Source organism: Tamandua tetradactyla, chromosome 7 (assembly GCF_023851605.1).
Source record: "Tamandua tetradactyla isolate mTamTet1 chromosome 7, mTamTet1.pri, whole genome shotgun sequence".
Classification (NCBI taxonomy): Eukaryota; Metazoa; Chordata; class Mammalia; order Pilosa; family Myrmecophagidae; genus Tamandua; species Tamandua tetradactyla.
The window spans coordinates 34,531,430-34,553,468 of NC_135333.1; the positions used below are offsets into that span (position 1 = coordinate 34,531,430).

Below are 22,039 nucleotides of genomic sequence, written 5' to 3' on the forward strand. Positions count from 1 at the left end.
ATGCTTCATGTGTTGGGGTGTGGGAGTGCCCAGGCCCAGGAGATGGGGGTAGGGGCAGCCCCCGAGTCACACAGAGCCTGGCTGGCATCTCTGGGCCATGGGACACCTGACCAGGCGCCTGCACCAAGGGCTAACGAGACAGTGGCCTGTGCCTGCGTTGGTCATGCCACTCTTACCACAGCTGCTCCTTGGGCAAGGATGGCCTGTGGTCTCTCTCCACTGCCAGGGGAACACAGAGGAAACGGGTCTCCCAGGACCTCACCGGGGATGGGGGTGGGCTCCAGCAGTGCTCCAGGGAGTGTCTTGGAGGTTGGTCATCACCAGGAGCCACATGAGGAGGGTCTGGGGGACCCTGAGTGCTGGGTGCCTTGTCTCCCCCCCCCCACCCGCCTGACCTGCCTTTTCCTCCTCTCCACAGGGGACTTCCAATGGATTGGGGTCCATAGATGACATCGAGACAGGTAGTGTCCCTGGTGTGAGGGCACAAGGGCGAGGATGGGCCCAAGGGAGGACTTACCTCTTCACCCCAGAACCCCTGGTCCCAGCCCCAGCCCTGCAGACAGGGGCTACCAGCCCAGGGGCCGCCCTGCTGCAGGAAGGGAAGCACGTCCTCCAGCCTGGCCAGGGAAGCTGCCTCTGAGGGCCTGGTGCTGGTCCTTGGGTCGTCCACTACAGCTTGTGCCCACTGGGGAGGAGAGTCACCTCGCAAAGCCTCCCATCCCCTTCCTCACTGGCTTTCAGGGAGGATTAGCGTTTTCAAAGTGTCCCTTGGAAAGGGCATTACTCATTGCAGGGGTTAGAGGCGATGATTGTAGACATTCAGGCACCAGCCAGGCCCACTGGACAAGGGACCCCTCCCGCCAGACCACTTCTTGGCAGGAGTGGAGGAGAAAGAGACAGTGCTGGATGTAGACCCCAGGACCGTGGGATGCCTGCCATCCTCCCACCAAGCAGGCAGCCTCCCCCAACAGCTGCTAAGCCCATGCTCCCTCCACAGACTGCTTCGTGGACCTGCGTGGCTCCCCGGCCCCCCTCCACTCGGCCCCCATGATGCCCCTATTCCCTCATGTTCTGGACCTGCTGGCCCCCCTGGACAGCAGCAGCAACAGGAACCTTCCTGGCCCTGAGAGCCTGGATGACTTCTCAGACGGGGACGTCTTTGGTCCAGAGCTGGACACCCTCCTGGACTCACTGGTGAGTGATGCCACCGCCCCTCCTTCTGCAATCTTGGACCCCATAATGCTCATCCTCAGGCCCCATAAGGGGTGGGGGAGGCCCCTGCTCCACATCACAGTTGGGGAAACTGAGGCCTAGGGAAGGAACGGGGCTTGCTTGGGATAGAAGTGTGGAGCTACAGGATGTTAGAACCAGAAGGGATTGCAAAGAGCCCTGACTCCACCTCACTGGACAGCTTGGGGGCTGAGGCCCAGAGAGGGTTCAGCTTGCCTGCTGCCCAGAGTTCCTGAACCTGTCCAGGCCTGGGAGGCCGAGTTCCCCTCTGAGCCCACCCTCTCTGTGCCCCGCCTCCCAGTCTCTGGTCCAGGGTGGCCTGCCCGGCAGCGGCATGCCCAGTGAGGTGCCCCAGCTGATCCCTGTGTTCCCCGGCGGGACCCCGCTGCTGCCACCTGTGGTGGGCGGCTCCATCCCCGTCTCCAGCCCGCTGCCCCCCGCCTCCTTCGGCCTCGTCATGGACCCCTCCAAGAAGCTGGCCACCTCCATGCTGGATGCCCTCGACCCCCCAGGCTCCGCACTGGACTCTCTGGACCTGCTGCCATACTCCGAGACCCGGCTAGATGCCCTCGACAGTTTTGGGTCAGCCCGCAGCTCCCTGGACAAGCCCGACTCCTTCTCCCTGGGTGAGAGCTGGGTGGGCACGTTCACTTCCCACCTCCCGACATGTGCAAAGTGTTGCCACATCCACAGTCTCCAGGGGTTCCCCATGGGAGGCAGGCAGCATTCCTGTTTAACAGATGAGGTTCAGAAAGGGCAAATGACTTGTCCAAGGTCATTCAGCCAGTGGGCATGGAGTTGGGATCGTAACCCTGTCTGCACGTGCCAGAGCCCAGCTCAGGGAGACGTCCTGGAGGTGGTGATGGCTGAGCAGAGTCTCGGAGGAGAGGTTCATGGCCAGGCCAAGGGATAATGTCAGCACTGGCCTGGCATGGCAGAGGGACTGGTGGATGAGTAGAGAAGTAGCCAGAGGGAAGTAGAGTGGGGCGCAGTTGCAAGACAGGAGGCTGATCTCGGGGCCCCTGTGAGCAGAGCTAAGGAGCTTGGGCTTTCTCCTGAGGCCAGTGGGGAGCTATGGAGGGTTTTAAGCAAGGGGTGAGCAAGCTCAGGCCAGGAGGCTTGTCTGTCCCGGGGCAGTGGCCGGCGGGGTGGGAAGAAGAGGACTGAGTCAAGCAATCGGCATGAGCAGGAGAGGATGTGTGGCCTGGGCCAACTTCTCTGATTTAGAAATACATAAGGAAAACCCCAAGATGCCCTCATGCCCTTCAGAGCCAGGGCAGGTGACCCCCTATATCTTCTCCCTGCCCAGAGGAGACCAACTCACAGGACCATCGTCCCCCAAGCAATGCTCAGAAAACAGCCCCCTCGGTGAGTGACTGGGCGGGTTCATGACATGACACCTCGTGCCCTCCTGTGGGGTGGGGGGAGAATGGTTGAGGGCTCAGGGGTGGGGCAAAAGGAGCCCTCTGCATGGAGTAAGGTGTCACTTCCCCCAGTGGAAAGTCCAGGGAGGGGCACCCTCAGAGTAGGTGGGCCAGAGGTACTCTGTTCCCAGCCCTTCCTCACCCTTTCCTGATGGAAGGCTCAGAGAGGTTAAGTGGCTTCCCCAGCATTAATAACATCCTTGGGCTCTGGTCTCGGCCAGGTTCTGAGTTTAAAAGAGCACTTGGCCACAAGTTAACTGGCCTGCATTCTCAGCTCAGGGACTAGCTGTGTGGCTCTGTGGAAGTCACCTATCCTCTCTGAGCCTTGCCTTATCTGCCCATCTGCTGATGGCTTGGCTCAAAGAAGTTGGGGGATAGGGGTTGGGGGAGAGGTTGTGCCTGGGTCCCAATCAGAGCTACTCCTGCTTTTCACATTGGCCTTTCATTCAAGGAAGGTTCTGGGCCAAGATCACTGCTACCCCTCCCCCATCGCCCCCCCCCAACCCCATAGCCTAGGGGCTTCCCAAGGCTGGTCAGTCCTGGCAGTCTGGGTTCTTAGATATAGAATCTCTCAAACTGGGAAGGTAGAAGAAGAAAGGTCCTGAGTTCCAGTTCTACCCTGGGTGGGACTGGGTGTGGGGAGTCATCCAGCCACAAGCCCCCAGCTCTGGTGGCCCAGCCTGGCCCTGGTGGCCCCAGCTGTACTCCAGTGCTCCAGATGGCCATGCTTCTCCTGGAACAGCCAGAGCCCTCCATGCCCAACACTGCCTTGCTCGTCAAGAACCCCTTGGCTGCCACCCACGAGTTCAAGCAAGCCTGTCAGCTCTGCTACCCCAAGACAGGTAAGACCACGCCTTCTGACCCCATGCCCTCTGCCCCAGAGATGCTGAGAGTCTCAGAAGCTCGAAATTCCAGAATCAAAGAATCCCAGTACATCAGCCAGAGATAAAGTACAGGAAAAGAGAAACCACTGCAGATTTTCTGAGCAGAAGGAGATGGAATATGGGAGATAGTGACTTTTAGAGGAGCAAGCCAAGAGGCTTGGTTGGGCCTTTAGGCCTCCTCTGCACAAGCTAAGGGCCAGGAGGTCAACCGTGCTACTCTCATGCAGAGTTCAGGAAGTACCAAGGAATGCTCATCAGCATCTGGCCGCCACACAGTGGAGGGCAGAGTCCAGCTGGCTGCTGCAAAAACTACATCTGGTGAAGCCCACACTTTACCAGAGGAAAAGTAGCCTGTGTCCCTCTCCCATGGGTCCACCACTCTCACGCATGCATCTCACTGGGTCAGCTTCAACCTTACCCAAAATCCAGGAGGCAAAGGAGTCTGGGAAACTTCATTCCTGGGCTCCCTGCGGTACAGGGGAGACTATGGCGGCAGTTTAGCATGCCCAGAGATGATAGAAAAAGTCCAACACACCCAGGATCTCAGAATTTTGTATGCAGAGAGGTATGGCACTACATTTGCCAGAAAGAATCCCACAGTCCTAGCATTTGAGTATGATAGCCCCTTGGCACCCCAGGATTAAAAATCTTAGCAGTCCACAATTCTAAATCTCGGGGTATTGGGGTTGACGGGACCTTGGTTGTCATCGAGTTGCTATTGCCCAACCGTTCTGGACACCCACAGCCATACACACACATGCGTCACCCCTGTCTGGTAGTCACCCGCCAAAACCCCCATACCTGTGGGGACCAGGAGCAACCCCCCAGCTTGCTGGCTGGCTTTGCTCATGAGGAAGGTCTTTCCCATATGGACCTCAGTCTGAAGGTCCTTGCTCCCCAGCACCTGGCAAAGCCCAAATCACAGACCAGGGCCATTGGCACTTGGTCTCTTTGAGGATTACAGGCTCCTCCTTCATCACTACCCATTGGCTGGGGAGAGGAGGCTATTGGTCAGAAGATTTAGGAGGGCCAAGGAAGAGAAAAAGGAGCAGGAAAATGGGGGACAAGTCTGGACACTGGCATTCCAGAACAGGAAGGAAAGGGGTGGACGCTGTCATGGCTGCTGTGTGCCAGGCACTGTCTTCACAGTTCTTTCTAGAAAAACCCTGAAATGGTCAGGTGAATTAGGTAGTGGGAGAAAGGGCGTGGGTACCATGAGAGAACTTCTTGGAAGGACCCTCCCCTCAATATGGGCCTACTGACTCCTGGGAACATTCAGCAGGAAGGAGGCAGTGGGAGCAGGTGGGAGGCCCGTTTTCAGGCACAGCCTGGTGGGCAAGGGGGCTGCTTGCCACTCATGCCAGGACCTGTGAGCTGTTGTCCTTCACTTCTGCTTCCAAATCACCGGCCCTGCCCCCCTGCACCCACAGGCCCCAGGGCAGGCGACTATACCTACCGTGAGGGCCTGGAGCACAAGTGCAAGCGGGACATCCTGCTGGGCCGGCTCCGGAGCGCTGAGGACCAGACCTGGAAGCGGATTCGGCCCCGGCCCACCAAGACCAGCTTCGTGGGCTCCTACTACCTGTGCAAAGGTGGGTAGGCTGACGAGTGGGTGCCAGGTCCCCTCCTCTCATACCCAGCCGTTCTCTGCTCTCATCACAGCTTCTGCGGTGGGTGGAGCAGGTGTGTGGGCCCCATGTCCACTAGGGAGAGGAGAAGGCTGGGGCTTGGGGCTCCTGGGATTTTGGAGGAGCCTTGAGGCCCATTGATGCTGGTCCCGCAGCCTGTCATGGGACCGGGGAGGGGCAGGGAAGATGCAGGCTGTGGCGATTGAACGGAATGCCTAGTGTGGCCTGTATTATCTCATGTGTGGTTGCTGTGCCCACCACGGGGGCTGCTGGGGGAATAGAGGGGGACCCCCGAGCCATAAGGGCTCGGCCGTTAGCGGCTTTTTAAAATGATTACATTGTTATCACTGTCCTCATTCCTGGCTCATGTCCGTGTGTCCTGTACTTGGGGGACACTCGTCGTGCACCCTACTCTCTTGCTTCTAACACTCAATTAAGAGACTCAGTGCAGTCATCTACATGGCCACATGGGAAGAGGCAGTGTGCTAAGTGCCATGCAGTGTGGTCACATCACACATCCTAATGTCCCCGATGAGGAGCCTGGGGCTTCAAGCTCCAGCCAGGCCTTTGACTCCTGATCAAGCCCACGACCATAGGCCATGCTGGCCTTCCTGGGACAGCTTGCAGTCCCCCTAGAAGACAGGCTGGTGTCCCTGATAACCCATCTCGAGGAAACTGTCATTCCTGGGCATGAAGGGCTCCATCTGCCAGGCCCTCCAGCCAGTGGGATGCAGCGTAACCTCGACACCCAGACCTCTGAGTCCCCATCTGCCCCGTCCTGTCCCTGAAGACACTGTACCTCCTCCCGGTGCCTTTGCACAGCCCTCTCAACCTGGTCATCTCAACCTCTCTGTCAGGCACCTGCTTGGACGGGGGCAGCTCTTCCATGCAGTGCGGGCCCCTGGGTGCAGAGCTGGGGTCCAGGGTAATTTACCTCTGGTCAAGGTCTGTGGTCTACTCATCCTGAGCCTGGGGCCTCACAGAGGATGAGTGGGCAGACTCAGAGAGAGTGGGGTGGGGGGTGGGGGTGAGAGTAAAGAAGATCCTGGAAATGGCAGCCACCCTAGTTTCGAACCTGCTTCCCTTACTCCAAACTCCCTGGCACCCAGGAGTTTTATCTACCTCATTTAATTCCCTACCACAGCACAGTGACTACAGTTTCTGGAAAAGGCAACCAAGGCTCAGAGTTGCCTGGCTGGACAGGCATCAAGCTGGCATCCCAGCCCACGTCCATCTGACATCAAAGCCCATGCTCTTAACCAGACAGTATTTTCCTGATGAATAATAATGAAAAAAAACCCCACAGCCCCTAGATTTATTTGGTGGCTCCTATATATCTCCAGAGCTCTTTTGTCTTGCTTGATCACCAGGAGGCCCCCCAGGGTGGGCAAAGCAGAAATGGCGATGGCGTTTGGCAGGTGAAGGCGCAGCTGTCTCTCCAGCGCGCACACACACACACACACACACACACACACATGCACGTACCTGCACACGCACACGCACACCAGGGGAGAAGGGCAGAGCAGGGAGCCCAGCATACAGGAAGGACTGCCCCACACCCTGGCTGCCTCTCTCCTGTCGCAGGGCCCCGCCGGGGTTAGCCACCCTGCCATCCCCGCCTGGCAGAACGTGTGTCCTGTTGCCTCTTTGCAGACATGATTAACAAGCAGGACTGTAAGTACGGGGATAACTGCACCTTCGCCTACCATCAGGAGGAGATTGCCGTGTGGACGGAGGAGAGGAAGGGCACCCTCAACCGTGACCTGCTCTTCGACCCGCTAGGGGGCGTCAAGCGTGGCAGCCTCACCATCGCCAAGCTCCTAAAGGAGCACCAGGGCATCTTCACCTTCCTCTGTGAGGTACCTGCCCGACACCCCCAGCCCAGCCCCTCCACCGTCTGTGTGTGGCGCAGACAGAGCCCTAGGGGAAGGGGTGCTCCCTGCACCCCCTTTGTGGAATGCCGTCCCAGAGCCTGGGCCTGGCAGCCTGGCGCCTTAGTAAATCACTAGGCCTCTGGGCTGTGGGGGGCGTTAGAGCCATAGGCTCCTATCATGCTTGAGTCCAGATTCCATCCTCCAGGTCCTTCATTTTCTGGAGGAGGAAATGGAGGCCAGAGAGGAAGAGTAGCCTTCACACCTGCTCTTCCTGGAGGGCCGTAGCCAGGCCAGGTGCTTTGGCTCCCTGCTCTCAGCTGCATGGCAGCTTTGCCAGGTCGATGTTGTCCCTGATTTACCAGTGATGAGGCCGAGGCTCAGGCAGGTGGAGGGGCTTCCCTGCGGCCACGCGTCTGGGGCAGTGCCAAGCCGAGCCCCACGCCCAGACAACAGCCTGGGGTTCCCCCAAGGCCCACACAGTGGGCATGGCATGCTTGGTGCCGCTCAGCCACCCCAAATGAGATGCCCACAGCCTCTCTTTGGCCTCCCTCCACACCCTCTTGAGCCCCACTGCGTTGGCTCCAGGGCCTCCTGCACTTCCCTGCCAATGCCCAGTCTGTGAACTCTCTCTGGATTTCCCTCCCATGTTCCTATGTCTCAGGCCCCCTGAGCTCAGCTCTAGTACCCGCAGCTCTGCCAGGCTGTTGTTAGCATCCACTGTGGCTTCATCATAGCAGCCACTGCCTGGGTTGGGGAGGGAACATGGCCCCTGCCTTCCTACCTGGTCATAGCGTGTTGGGGGCAGGAACAGTGTCAAACCACGTCTGGGGCCTCCAGGGTCTAGGTTGGGCCTGCTGAACCCTGCTAGCAAGACTATGCATCTCTCCCCAACCCCGGGCCACCACACGGGTCGGCCTGGAGATCACAGCTCACAGCCGGGTAGCAGGGTATTCGCAGTCTCATGTTCTTTTTGACCTTCTCAGTGAAACTGTAGGTTAAAGCAGGTGTGACTGTTCCTGGTTTACAGTTAAGGAAACTGAGGCACAGAGACATGGAGTAACCCCCTAGACCCCAGCATTTGGGGTGGTGGGATCAGAGAGAGGGGGTTGGGAGAGGAGGAGAGCCAAGGCCCAGGTCATATGTGACTAGAAAACAGAGGCAGGGACCAGAGACCCTGGGGTTCCTTTCCTTACTCCCGTGACCCAGGGCAGGGCAGGTGAGGTCCCAGCCACACACTCCCTGGGTGCCCATGTGAGTCCCAGCTCACCCCCTCGCTGGACAGATCTGCTTTGACAGTAAACCCCGGATCATCAGCAAAGGCACCAAGGACTCTCCATCTGTCTGCTCCAACCTGGCCGCCAAGCACAGCTTCTACAACAACAAGTGAGTGGGGCCCCACAGCCCGGGTCTCTGCGATCGGGGCGGGGATGGGGACAGATGGAGAAACCCCTGGCTGGAGGACAGCTGAGGCTGAGGGCTTACCTAGGGTGTCAAGGCAAGAGCAGAATACGGGATAAGATGCCTCATCCTTCCGGAGAGGGCAGGAGCCAATGAGTGAGCGCCTATTATACTCCCAGCATTCTCATGGGTGCCTTCATTATCTCAATAATCCTATGAGAGGGGGAGTTACTGTCCCTACTTTACAGATGGGAAAGCTGAGGCTCAGAAATAGCTTACTCAGCAGGCAGGGAGGGAGCAGCCTCCTGACTCAGTCAGTGCTCTCTGCTGTCAGGACGTCACCATCAGGCAGTGAGTTGGGGAGGAGGGGGGAATGGCAGCACTGGACCTGGCCTGGCACCTCCCCATTTGTTTCCTCTTGCTCCCCCGTAGTTCTACTCCAGGGTAGATGATGGAACTTGGGCCCTGAAGTCAGACAGACCTGGATCCAAATCCCAGCCTAGAAATTGTGTTTTTTTTTTTGTCCTCTGGCCACTCTGACCCTCGCTATCCTCCTCTGCAAAGGAGGTGACACTCCCCATCTACCTCTGTGAGGTAGCTGAGACTCCTGGCCTGGAGAGGCCACTCGTTTTCCCTCTGGGTTCAGGACCAGCTCTGGAGCACTGAGGTGGGGAACTGAAGGGAAGTGCTGCTTTTCTCACCAACAGCACCCCCTTCTCCCGGCCTCCAAGTTCTGGGTGCCCTTCTCCTATTGGCTGCTCCATCTTTGAGCTGGTTCCAGATTGGAGCCTGAGGGGAGGGGCACACAGCTAACAGAGCTGGGGCTCAAACCAAGTACTGCCTGAATGTAGCACGCCCATCTCTTACCTACTCTGCCATCCACATTCTAGAAAAGGTTCATAGGGCAGGAGGCGCCCAGCGGGGAGCCCTCCCCTCAGCTTGCCCAGCACTGGCAGGGCGGGCCTCCCAGGAGAGGCTGGGGCAGGGGCTGGTGTGTTGCAGCTGCATTGTGCCCTCCCTGCTCACCTGCCTGCCCACCCGCCAGGTGCCTGGTGCACATCGTCCGCTCCACCTCCCTCAAGTACTCCAAGATCCGCCAGTTCCAGGAGCACTTCCAGTTCGATGTGTGCCGCCACGAGGTGCGCTACGGCTGCCTGCGGGAAGACAGCTGCCACTTTGCCCACAGCTTCATCGAGCTCAAGGTCTGGCTGCTGCAGCAATACTCAGGTGAGTGGGCAGGCAGGGCAGGTGGAGAGGAAGTACAGGGTTGGCTGGGGGCGGGCAGGGCCCCATGGCAGCTGGAGGAGGGCATCAGAGGTGGGTGGTTGTGGTGGCACCTGGGTGGGCTCCCTGGGGGAGTTGGTGCTCCCAAGACTTCACAGAGGAGACAAAGGTCCAACCCAAAGGGCACTTATTAGCTGGGATGCTCCTGGGTGCCTCCCTCTGTGAACACTGCCAGGGAGCATATCTGGAGATGGGAGAAGGAGTCAGAGCACAGGCTTTGCAGCCAGGCAGCCCTGGGCTCCTTTTCCAGCTTCCTCCTGCTACCAGGTGACCCTCAGCAAGTCACTTTCCCTCTCTGAGCCTCCAGTTGCTCATCCGAAATATTGATTGTCATCTTGGCCTCACAGAGCTATTGTGGGTTTAAAAGATATTCCTCCATTCAGTCACTCAGTCATTCAACCAGGGTTTCATTGGGCCCCATCTCTGTGCCAGGGGATTCAGTAATGAACAAATCAAAGTCTTGCTCTCAGGGATTTATGGGACAAGACAGACAATGCACAATAGTCAATAAATCCTGTATCCCATCAAACTGGGATGCACATTTTCCTCCATCGCATGGCATAATTTAGTTAGCTTTTTCTGAGGGATATAGAATAATGGTACATCTAACAATCGATGTCTTCTTAGTCAATGAAATATAATCACATTTTCAGATATGCATCAGTGCTAGGAGAACAATAAAGCAAGGCAATCGGAGAAACTCAGGGTAGTAACATTTTAGGTAAGATGGTAAAGCAGGGAAGAGCATTTTCCAGGCAGAGGGAACAGCAAAGCTGGAGGCCCTGAGGCAGGAACAAGCTTGGTACAAAAAGACTGTCCACGGGGGTGGGTGGCTTAGTAAATATGGTGAGGGGTGGAGAGGAGATGAGGTCAGCAGTGCCAGAGTGTGGAAGGTAAGAATCTCTAGGTCTTATGTAATTGGGATCATTTTAAGTATAATGTATAGTGTCTAGAAGGCTTTAAGTGGGTTGGGTATATGATCTGGTTGCTGGAGAAAAAACTAGGGGGCAAAGGTGGAAGCAGGAGATCTGAGTAGGCCATTTGAAGCCTTCCAGGCCAGAAAAGATAATGGCTGAGGCCAGGGAGGTGGCGGTAGAAGTGGGAGAAGTGGTCAAATTCTGGGTGTATTTTGATGGTGATGCCAACAGGATTTGTTGGTGGACCAGACGTGAGACAAGGGAAGACATCAAAGTTAACCCCAAGATTTTTAGCCCAAGTACATGAAAGGATGGGTTGCCATGTTCTGGGAAGGAGAGGGCTGTGGGTGGAACAGCTTTGGAGATATGATCAAGCTCTATTATTTCCCCACATGTTAGACTTTGAATGTTGATGCTGAGCAGGCACCAGGTGCCTGGACGTTCACCGGAGAGATCTGGGCTATGGATACAAACTTGGGAATCATCAGTAAGACAATGGGTGTCAAACATATTGCCTGACTCAGAATAAGCACCCAGTGACATGCAGCTGCTGTGGAATAATATCCCTGGATTCGGAGGAGAAAGCAAAATCAGTGTGGGAAGGGAACCAGAAAGAAGAGGGAGTGGGAACAGGGTAGGCTTCGTGGAAGAGGTGCCAAGCTAGATCTCCAAAACTGGGCTCAGTTTCAACTGTTTTTCACTTGGCACAATCAGCTGGGGCAATCTGAGCCACCAGGCTGGGGTCTCTGCCCTTTGCTGAGTGGTGGGAACGAGCTGAGACAGGCATGGAGCCCTGAGAACCGGTGGGCTAGAGGCTGCCAAGCAGGGGTCAGGTTTGAGGCCCTACTGAGGGGTCAAGGAGCAGCTAGTGCAAGAGACAGGAATACTGGCGAGGAGGGATTTGGTACAGTGCCAACATCTCTCTCTTGCCTTTTCCCTTTCCTAGCTGCATCTTATTCTCAGTCTTTGTGGGCGATCGGAATAGGCCTTTGTTCCCATTTGCTGATGAACAAACACACTCAGAGGGGCTGAGCAGCTTCCCTGGGCCCCATGCCTTACCCTGGGAATGAGGCTAACTGGGAATGTGGCTAACTGGGAATGCAGTACTCTGTGCCTGGGGCTTACACTGTGCTAGCACCTCTGATTCCCTGCCTCTCACCTTGCTGAGCTTCTCCAGGGACGTGTGTGTCTGCCTCCCACCCTCCCCAGGCATGACTCATGAAGACATCGTCCAGGAATCGAAGAAATACTGGCAGCAGATGGAGGCCCATGCGGGGAAGGCTGGCAGCAACTTGGTAAGGGCCTGGGGCTGGCACTGGGGGTGGCTGCCAGCCCCGCAGGACCTCCTGCCCCACAAGGGATATCTCCCATTCCTTTACTTGGACATAATTTCAGATTTACTAGGAAGTGGCAAGAATAGTAGAAGAGTTCATGTAAACTACAAACACACACATGTTTTTTCCTGAACCATTTGCGAGTAAGTTGCAGACCTGAAGCCCATTACCCCTAAATACTTCAGTGCATATTTCCTCTTACATAACCCAGTACCGTTATCCAAAATCAGGGGATTGATACAGTAAATGTTGACACAATACTGTTTACTTTTTCGCGAATTGTTCCGAAATCCCAGTTAATAAGCTATACTCGGTCGTTTCTCTCTCTATCCCCTTAATTCTAGAATGGTTCCTCAGTCTTTCTTTGCATTTCACCATCTTGGCATTTTTGAAGCATCTAGGCCATTTATTCTGTAAAAGGTGCAGCAACTTGGAATTGCTGCACCAGAAATGCTGCACTCAGGCCTGGTCGGGAACAGGACTTCTGTGCCAGGCCTGACCAGAGCCCTAGCAGGACAGTTGCTTGCCTTCCAGAGGGTGGGGCTAGAGGAACAGTGGGGTTGGAGGGACGGTGAGGCTGAAATGCAGATGCCAGGGTAGATGCCACTCAGGTCCTGCCCCTGCCAGGTCCCCATCCTCAGGCCCTTTACCCATGGGTGGGTTAGCGGCCTCACTGAGCCTCCCTGCCCCAGTCAAACAAGAATGATCCTGCCCACCACAAGGGCTGCTGCAAGGAGCCCAGGGAGTACTGCCACGTGTGGTGCAGGCCTAGCCCTCAGTCCTGAGCTCAGGGAACCAGAGTGCCTGTGCCCCACTGGCCCCCAGAATAGTAGTACCTACCCCTCATGCTGCTTCTGAGAGCCAGAGGAATGTCCAAAAATCAAGAGCGACACAGATTTTCCTCCTGCTTGCTCCAGTACAGGCTCTGTGCCAGGTTTGCAAGGTCCTGGTCTTGCCTCATCATGGGATGATATGTGCATTATACTGGGGTCTAGCCCGTCTCCCAGCTCCAGGCCAGGGGGTCAGTCAACAAACAATGCAGGCAGAGCTTCCTTCTCCGGGGAAGGCCCTGGATGAGGCAGCACTGGGGACCAGGGAACTTGATTACAGCTCTTGCCCGGGAGCTCATGTGGCGGGAGGCCCACACAGGCCAGTGTGGAGGAGAGAGGGCTGCACAGACAGGTGGTCCCATACCAGAGGCTCCAGGGAGGAACCTAGAAGCCTCTAGCTAATGGGAGAGGAGCCACCTCTGTCCAGAGGCCTGGAGGAGTGAAGGCTGGTACAACCACAAAGCAGCAAGGCATCCACCATGTCTGGGCAAGGCATTGAGGGTAGAGAAGACAAGGCTAGTTAGGCCCTTTGCCTGCCTCTTGCCCCCATCCTGTCCCAGGTGTGCAAAAGAGCTGGCTCTCCCACTTGCAAAGCAAAGACCAGGGCAGAAGACAAGGAGGGAGAATAGTGGGGCCTTAGAGACTAGCTCAGTGTTGGCCTGGAGGGAGAACCAGAGCCCAGGGCCATCCAGATGTCTAGCCTGCTGTCCCTGGCAGGCCTCTTCCTCCCCACTGCCTGCAGGGGCCTCCCCCCTTCTAGGCTCCTGTTCTCTGCAGCCCAGGGCTCATTATCGGACAAGATCGTTTGCACAAGGTAGTTCAGATACTGTGGGAGCTCATAGAATGGGCCTCTGCAACTTGAGAGAGCTCTGGAAAGGCTTCCTTAAGGAGGTTGTTCTAGTTTGTAAAAGCTGCTGGAATGTAATGTACCAGAAACAGAATGGCTTTTAAAAAGGGGAATTATTAAGTTGCAAGTTTACAGTTCTAAGGCCATGAAAATGTCCAAATTAAGGCATCCAGGGAAAGATACCTTGATTCAAGAATGCCAGTGATATTCAGGGTTTTTCTCTCTGCTGGAAAGACAACATCTACTAGCTTTCTCTCCTGGCTTCTTCAGTGGCTTCCTGGGGCATTTTCCTTATGTATCTCCAAAGGCCTCTGACTGTGTGGGCTCTGCTAGTTCTCTTGGTTCTGTTGGTTCTGGTGGCTCTAAAGCTTTTAACAAAATGGTTCCCTCTTAAGGGGCTCCAGAAAGCAACTCCGCCTTCAGTGGGTGGAGACACATCTCCATGGAAACCATCTACTCAGAAGTTACCACCCACAATTGGGTGGGTCACATCTCCATTGAAACAACCAAAAAGATTTCACCCAGCAATATCGAATGAGGATTAAAGGACATACCTTTTAGCTGGAGCTAAGTTTTGAAAGACAGTTCAGAATGTGCTAGACAAAGAAGAGAGGAAGAGGATTCCAGGCAGAGGAACCAGCAGGTACAAAAACAGGGAGTTATGACCTGGTGTACTGGGCCCAAGGAAATGCAGGTACTGTCACATAGCAGGCCCCCAAGGCAGTGTGTGACAAGGTGGGAACTAGCTGGAGAAGGCAGACCAAGCTCTCAATGAGGAGTAGGAGCCCTGGCCCATGCCAGACTCCCACCCCAAGAAGCCATGCAGCCTGCCAGTTGGAGTCACTTCCTGCTAGTGGAACCAGGGAAGAGACCAGCCCAGTCCAAGGCTGATGGCAGCCCTAACCCTCACCTACAGGACGGACCTTAGGGCTTCCGGCCTGGTGCCTGTGGCTGCACCAACCTCCCCTCCCCTGGCAGGGTGCCCCGCGGACACATGGGCCCAGCACCTTTGACCTGCAGATGAAGTTCGTGTGCGGCCAGTGCTGGAGGAACGGGCAGGTGGTGGAGCCCGACAAGGACCTCAAGTACTGCAGTGCCAAGGCCCGGCACTGGTGAGCGGGCAGCGGGCAGGGTGGGCTGGCAGCGCGGGAACCCCTGAGTGCCCAGGCCAAGACTCAGAGAAGCTGGGGCGTTGCCCTGAGGCCGCCCCAACCAGCCTCCCACTCTGGCCTGCAGCTGGACCAAGGAGCGGCGGGTCCTCCTGGTGATGTCCAAGGCCAAGAGGAAATGGGTGTCAGTGCGGCCGCTGCCGTCCATCCGCAACTTCCCGCAGCAATACGATGTGAGCGCTGGGGGTGGAGCTGCAAAGGGGCCTGGGGCTGTGGGTCTCGGCCCACTGACCAGGTCCCCCCACTCCCGCCCACAGCTCTGCATCCACGCGCAAAACGGCCGCAAGTGCCAGTACGTGGGCAACTGCTCCTTTGCACACAGCCCTGAGGAAAGGGACATGTGGACCTTCATGAAGGAGAATAAGAGTGAGTGGGTGGGAGGTGGCGGGGTGGGGTGCAGGGACTGGTCCCACCTCCCCTCATTGATTTACAGCCCCAAGAGCACGTTCTGTCCCTCCCTTTGCTGCCTGGGTCCTCTTGGGGTCTTCTGTGGCTGACCGGGCACTGGGGCCCACGGCTCCCAATTGAAATGGAGGCCACCCTCACGGGCCACTCTGTCCCCTGCCCAGTCCTGGACATGCAGCAGACCTATGACATGTGGCTGAAGAAACACAACCCAGGGAAGCCCGGGGAGGGGACCCCGATCAGTTCTCGGGAAGGGGAGAAGCAGATCCAGATGCCCACGGACTATGCAGACATCATGGTAACACCCCCAGGCCTGCCCCCAATGCCAGGCAAGGGTACCGCGGGCCGGGTCTGAGCTGGAGGGGCGGCCGGGAGGGCTCAGACCCCCGGAGGGGGGCAGGGTCCAGGCAGAGATGGCTGGGCAGCAGTGCCCATGCGGCTCTGCCCCCAGATGGGCTACCACTGCTGGCTCTGCGGCAAGAACAGCAACAGCAAGAAGCAGTGGCAGCAGCACATCCAGTCCGAGAAGCACAAAGAGAAGGTCTTCACGTCCGACAGCGACGCCAGCGGCTGGGCCTACCGCTTCCCCATGGGCGAGTTCCGGCTCTGCGACAGGTGATCTGGGAGGGGAGGGCCACGGGGGGCCACAGCAGGGCACAGCGAGGGGCCCAGCAGAGCCTGGTGGGATGGCAGATGAGATACAGAGGCTCCTCTTGGCCCAGAGATAGAGTCAGGGGGAGGAGGTGATGGCCAGAAATAACTGTCCCTGGGTGTCAGCAAGGCCGTGGGGGTGCCGGGGCTGACTTTGCAGCCCTGGGTCATGAACCAAGCCAGGTTTCATCTGAGCCAGGCCTGCAGCCCTGAGCCCCTCGGGCCCCTGGCTGCCTGGGGGAGGTTGTGTAGCCTTTGGGGGAGGGCACAGTGAGCCTCCTTCCACCCCAGGCTCCAGAAGGGCAAGGCCTGCCCAGATGGGGACAAGTGCCGCTGCGCCCACGGGCAGGAGGAGCTCAACGAGTGGCTGGACCGGCGCGAGGTGCTGAAGCAGAAGCTGGCCAAGGCCCGCAAGGACATGCTTCTGTGCTCACGGGACGACGACTTTGGCAAATACAACTTCCTGCTGCAAGAGGATGGGGACACTGCTGGGGCCGCCCCAGAAGCCCCTGCCGCTGCTGCTGCCACCACTGGGGAGTAGGCCCCCATCTTGGCCACAGGCGAAGTCCTGGGGTTAGGGGGCCGGGGTGGGGACAAAGGGCCTGACAGAGGGGCCGGGGCCAGCCAGGGAGGGGCCAGGGTCGCCCTCCTCAGGCAGCCCCAGCCCCCTGGCTCCTGTCCTCTCTGCCCCCACAGCTCCAGGTGTGCATATCCAGGTGCACGTGCTGCAGCCCAGGGGTCCCAGGGTCTTCCTCCTGCTGAAACCCTGGCCAGGCCCTCCCCCATCCCCCTCTCCTGCTTGGGGAGGGAGGGGCCTAGCTGGCCCCTCCAGCTTCAGCCTACAGCTTTAACGTCAGTCTGCTCCTAAAGGGGGCCCAAGCTCAGGGCTGGGGAGCCTGGGGTCCCCACTTGAATCTGCAGCAGGAGGGTCCTTCTCCCTGCCCCACCCCCACCTCAGCCCCTCCCTGGGGAAAGAGCAGGACACAGCAGGAGGCAAGCGGCCCCAATTAGCTTTAAAATGCAGCCCCAGGTTGGAGCTGGGGACCCTGTACTGGTCACCTACGCTCACTCAGTTTTCCCTCTGTTTGGAAGGGTGGGACGGTGTCTGGGGCCTGAGCGAGGAGTCTGGGTTCTGTAATGACACACCACCCAGCCCCTCTCCCTCAATGGGCCATTGAATGTAGACTGTAGAGCCTTTGAGCCTTTGGAGGTAACTCAGCCCATTTCACATAGGGGAACACTGAGGCCCAGAGAGAAAGCCATCTGCCCAGGGTCACCAGCCCCAGGCACGAGGCAGAGCTGGTTAAAAGACTCGGCCAGGTATAAACTAGAGGCTCCAGGCTGCTCATCAGGGATGTGACTGTCCCTGAGTCAGTGTATGACAAGGCTGAGAGGGGGAGTGGCTGTGTAAGTGCAGCAGAGGCCACCTCCTGGGGAACAGTTGTAGAGGACAGGGCACCAAGCACTCGGGTTCCGCATGAGGGAGGAGTGGGGTGGAGGAAAGTGTCAGTCCTGGGTTTCGTGGGCCGCTCCAGGATTGGACACAGCTCCTCTTGTTGGGGCCCCAGCATGGTCCTCTCCCTTTTCTCCCCTACACCCAGACATACAATTAAAAATCTCTCTCCCAGCCTCTCCTCAATCCCTGGCCCCGCCAGCTGCCTGGGACCCCAGCTGACCCCCAGCCCCTGCCCCCATCCACCAGGCCCTCTCCCATCCCCATCGTCTGATATGTCTGCGTGCACCCCCTCCTCTCCATTCCATCCCCTCCATGAGCAGACCCAGCCTTCCCTGGTTCCCCCAGACATTCCAGAATGTCCCTCGCCATTGGCACAAGGAGTGGGGCACCCCCGGAAGGAACCAGGGACCTAGGCTGGGGTGGAGGGGATGAGATGGAGAGAATGGAATACCCCTTACTTCTTCTCCAGCAATGATTGGCAGCGTGATGGATGACAAATTGATGGGCACCTGGGCTGCAGGGAACCCTGTTCCTCTTGCCGCCACTGCCCAACCTTTTCCCGATAATCGTGGCATGCACCCTACCCTCTTCCCTCCCCACCCCCCAGCAGGCCAGCACTGCAGCCTTTGGGTGCTGGTGATGTGGCTGGGGGTGGGGAGGAGAGACCACACCCAAGGCGGAGCCGTGGCCGTGAATGTCAATGACACTTGTTCCCCTGATCCGTGGTGTTGCAGTCTGTTGTCACCAGCCTTGTTTTTAGTGTGTATATATGTCGCCCCCGTGATGCATATATACACAGGTATTAAATATATCGCTCTATATAATATTATATATGTGTGTGGTATCCAAGAGATCACTTCTAATGAGGGCTAAAGATTAAAGACTTGGCCAGGAAATGCAGCCATCCTGGTGTGATTTGGAGGGGGTTTTTTTTGGGGGGGGGGTCACCAGCAGGCCACCCAGCTGTGGGTCAGAGGTGATTGGGGCAGTGGGGCTAGATGGCCCCCACCTGGCCCCAGCTCTGCCTAAAGGCCCCCCAGATCACCCTGGCCTGGTGGGGCTAGAGTGCGAGTGCTCAGGGAAAGAAAGAAAATGACTTTTGTTGTCTCCCACCCAGTGGGACAAGTTTGGAGTTCAGGTTTTTCTTCTCTGGTCTGTTATCTGTCCAGGGGCCCTTGGGATCTGGGGGTGGGGCTTGGCCTGGCCAGAGCTGGTTCACCCTCAGGATTGGGAAGAGAGAAACAGGGCGTGTCAGGGGGCGGGGAAAAGAAACAAGAAAAACGTTTTTAATGATGATGTTATTTCCTCTGTGGTCCCTCTAAGGCCCCTGGCTGGGAGGCTCAGAGGTGAATCAGGGGCCTGGGCCCACCCCAAGCAAACAGGGTCAAGCTGGCCTGGCAGGTATGAGGTGGGGGGGACCCCTAATGGAAGTGTCACTCTGTGGTGGGGGGCCCAGGGAGGGGTGCTGCATTTCTCATCTGGGCAGTAATCGATTTAATTAATGGTCCTTTAAAAATGTCTGTGTATTAAAATTTTAAGAATACCACACTTTAATATTAAATATTCATAAGGTCTAGTATCTTGATAATAATGTAGATGTTTTAATAACAATTTTTGTCCTTCTTAAAATAAAATGAAAGAAACTTGCTTCTCTCAGCCTCTGTTCTAGAAAACAAACGTGCACTTTGGCCTCTGCCCCCATGGTGTCGCTTCTGTCCCTCCTCTAACTGCCAGGGAGCCGGGGCTGCTCTGGGCCGGGTCAGGCTTCAAGGCAGGCATCCTGGGGGGCAGGGGCCGAGGGCTGTGTCCCTGGTGTCCCTGCCAGTAAACACGCCGGCCCAACTGACCTGAGCACAGGCAGCGCCTCTGCTGGCAGCACAAGCTGTGCCCATACCCTGGAACCCATGGCCACCCTGTCACCCGTACCCTGCCGGCTCTCAGGCCTCCGCATGGGGCTGCCCAGGGCACCCCTGCCCTCATCACCACCACCCTGGGTTCCAGAGGGCTGGCCTCTGTGCCCTTCCGGGGTCTGGCTTTTCCCGGAATAGACGGCGAAGGACCGGGCCACACTTGCTTTGGAACAGGATCCCAACTGCAGCCCCGACTCCACTGGACTCAAGGGAGACTGAAGTCACAACAGGCCCAGTCCCTTGTGTTTAAAAGGAGGGTGTATTATAATGGGAACCTCGCTCCGGGGACATGGTTTCTGCTGGGGTGGGGAGGAGAGTCCTTTCTCAAACCTCTTGGCTGTGCCTGGCTGCAGGAGAGGGAGGTCCCCATGGGATGGGTGGCATGTGTTCAGGAGCCCGCTCTGACACACAGGCAGATGGAGACAGCAGTACTGGGTGGCCCCAGGGACAGACGTGCCAGGCCTGTGAATTCTCTGAGGACAGACTGTCTCCTGGGCCAGGTCCTCACTGGACCAGATATGCAGGAGGCTCTTGGATGCCTGATAAATGAACGGAATGAGTCTGCACCAGGGTCTGTGTATTTAGCCAGTCTACTCTCCTCAATAACCCTGCAAGTTCACTGCCCGCATTTTATAGCTCAGAGAGGTTCAGCAAAGGCTCCGAGGACACTCAAGAGGCAAAAAAAAACAAAAAAACAAAAAGGGACCATTGGCCTGGGCATTTGGCCAACGTCCCTTCAGCTCTGATGTCCTGTGTTTCTCAGCACCCTTGGCCCACCCCAAAGCAGTATGGCAGGGTCCAGCTCCGGAAAGAAAAATGCAGCCCCATCCTCCCAGCTGGTGAGACCATGAGCCTACATCAGCACCATCCTTGAACACAGAAAAGTGTCAGATGAGCAGGACTTCAATGGACAGAAATTCTTAAGTTCTTGTAAATTTCCTTAAATTCTGTTCGGGTTCTCATTTGGTTCAGGCTAATAAGCATTAACTGAGTACCTAGGTGTCCCTGATACTAGAGATACAAGATTTCTGATTAAACTGAGGCTGCCCTTGAATCTGGTGTTGCTGGGGGAAAGCTACCTAAATAGAAGGTTGCAGGATGATGTGGCAGACACTCAGGGTGCCAGGGGAGGCACCTCACCCAGGCTATGAAGCCAGGGAGGGTTTCCTGAAGGAGGTGAAACTGGAGTTGGGGGTTTAGAAATGTTTTCTACCATTGCAATCAGTGTGTACTTGCATCTTTCTTTTAATTTTGTTTCACGTGTGCATTTCCACAGGCCAGTGTAACTGGATATTTACAAGCTGTAGCTTATATTTCATCCCACCAATGGACCAGAGCTGGCTTGAGCAGCCCCCAAGTATTAAATACAGTTGTTTCTGGTCTTTGGTCTATGGGTAGAGCTGCAGTGAGCTCCACCAGCCACGGTGCACTTCCTCCCTGCCTCCACTCCCTGAAAGCCGCTTCCAAAGAAAGACTGGGAAAAGTGAGGTGACCATCAGGGACCTGAAGTTGGGGTGGGGCAGACACTGTCCACCTTCTCTAGAAAAGAAAACTGCATCCACATATATACTCTACCTGAGGAGCCCTTTGCAGCCTCCAGGGGCCTTGGCCTTGGCCCATGAGGAGCTGTCCTCTGTGAAACTTAAGGAGGAAATACCCCCAGGACCTTAGAAGAGGGCAACCCCAGCCACTGGACCTAATTATCCATAAATTTGATCTGATGATTGAGTATTGGTACATTTGTGTCAACCGTTTTCCGTGTCGTCATTTCCTGGCCTGGAATTTAAATGAGCGCTGCTGTGTCAAGGAGAAGGTTGAGGTAATATATGGGTTCTTGATTAAGTCCTTCCGCAACCTGGGCCTCAGTTCCCCCAACTAAATAATATATTAAATGCTTTTATGGGAACTTTTCTACCTGACTCTGGCCTCTTGCCTATTAAGGGCTCCTCCTTGGCCAACACAAGGCAAGCAAGGAGTTCACAGCTTCCCAGGGAAGAGACAAAACTGTCATCACATAAAGGACACCTGCTCAGTTCCCAGGGAATTGGGGGCAAATAATTGGTGAAAGCCCAAGGGAGGGTGTAGGGATTAGGTTTAGTGGCATCAGTCAGGACCCAAGACATCTACACTGGGCATTGGACCTCTAAGCCAGGAAGCCTAAGAAGTGCAGACAATCCCAGCACATCTGCCATTGTGGCCAGTCCAAACGTCTGGCCTCCCCTTCTCCCAGGTGTGGCTAGTGTGCTCCTGACCTCTGCCCTCCCCAGCCACTTGACCCCACAATCTGTTGATGTGACACCTGCTGGACCACTGGTGGTGCTGCCAGCTGAACACTGAGTGCAGAATAGGGGTTACCACGTGGACTTTCAGTGCCATGAAAATTCCTTAAGGGCAGGGAGCTGTCTGGCTCACTATGTTACTAAATATGAATTCCACACAGGGACTAGCCTGGTTGCAGGTGTTTTCAGCTGCCAAAGCTGCCAGAATACAACACACCAGAGACAGACTGGCCTTATTTTTTCTGTATGCTGTATGGTGGGGGTCACATTTCATTCTTTTTTCAAGTGGCTATCCTGTTATTGCAGCACCATTTGTTGATTTCTCTTTTTTTTGGGGGGGGGGGGGGCGGGAAGTGCATGGGCCACGGAATTGGCTTTTAATAAAAGGGGATTTATTTAGTTAAAACCTTACAGTTCTTCAAAGGAAAGGCAGCTAACTTTGATCTGATGTTCTCTTTTACACCAGAAGGCACATCTGCTGACCTTCTCTTCCGGCTTCTGGGTTCCAACAGCTTTCCT

At 56.4% G+C, this 22,039-nt stretch overlaps 1 protein-coding gene across 3 annotated transcripts in view; it reads left to right on the forward strand.

Annotated features, from left to right (window-relative positions):
• Positions 1 to 18,978, forward strand: part of ZC3H7B (zinc finger CCCH-type containing 7B) — an 86,785-nt gene extending 67,807 nt beyond the window's left edge. For all 3 annotated transcript variants that reach the window (XM_077168980.1, XM_077168979.1, XM_077168981.1), the window contains 16 exons: positions 419 to 461; positions 998 to 1,194; positions 1,532 to 1,856; positions 2,540 to 2,598; positions 3,397 to 3,496; positions 4,969 to 5,130; positions 6,820 to 7,025; positions 8,323 to 8,423; positions 9,484 to 9,665; positions 11,849 to 11,934; positions 14,629 to 14,762; positions 14,887 to 14,992; positions 15,077 to 15,185; positions 15,389 to 15,522; positions 15,676 to 15,839; positions 16,167 to 18,978. In XM_077168980.1, coding sequence (XP_077025095.1) covers positions 419 to 461; positions 998 to 1,194; positions 1,532 to 1,856; positions 2,540 to 2,598; positions 3,397 to 3,496; positions 4,969 to 5,130; positions 6,820 to 7,025; positions 8,323 to 8,423; positions 9,484 to 9,665; positions 11,849 to 11,934; positions 14,629 to 14,762; positions 14,887 to 14,992; positions 15,077 to 15,185; positions 15,389 to 15,522; positions 15,676 to 15,839; positions 16,167 to 16,416 — 2,358 coding nt within the window. In that variant the 3' untranslated portion in view covers positions 16,417 to 18,978. The remainder of the gene's footprint in view (positions 1 to 418; positions 462 to 997; positions 1,195 to 1,531; positions 1,857 to 2,539; positions 2,599 to 3,396; positions 3,497 to 4,968; positions 5,131 to 6,819; positions 7,026 to 8,322; positions 8,424 to 9,483; positions 9,666 to 11,848; positions 11,935 to 14,628; positions 14,763 to 14,886; positions 14,993 to 15,076; positions 15,186 to 15,388; positions 15,523 to 15,675; positions 15,840 to 16,166) is intronic.
• Positions 18,979 to 22,039: the final 3,061 nt, after the last annotated feature.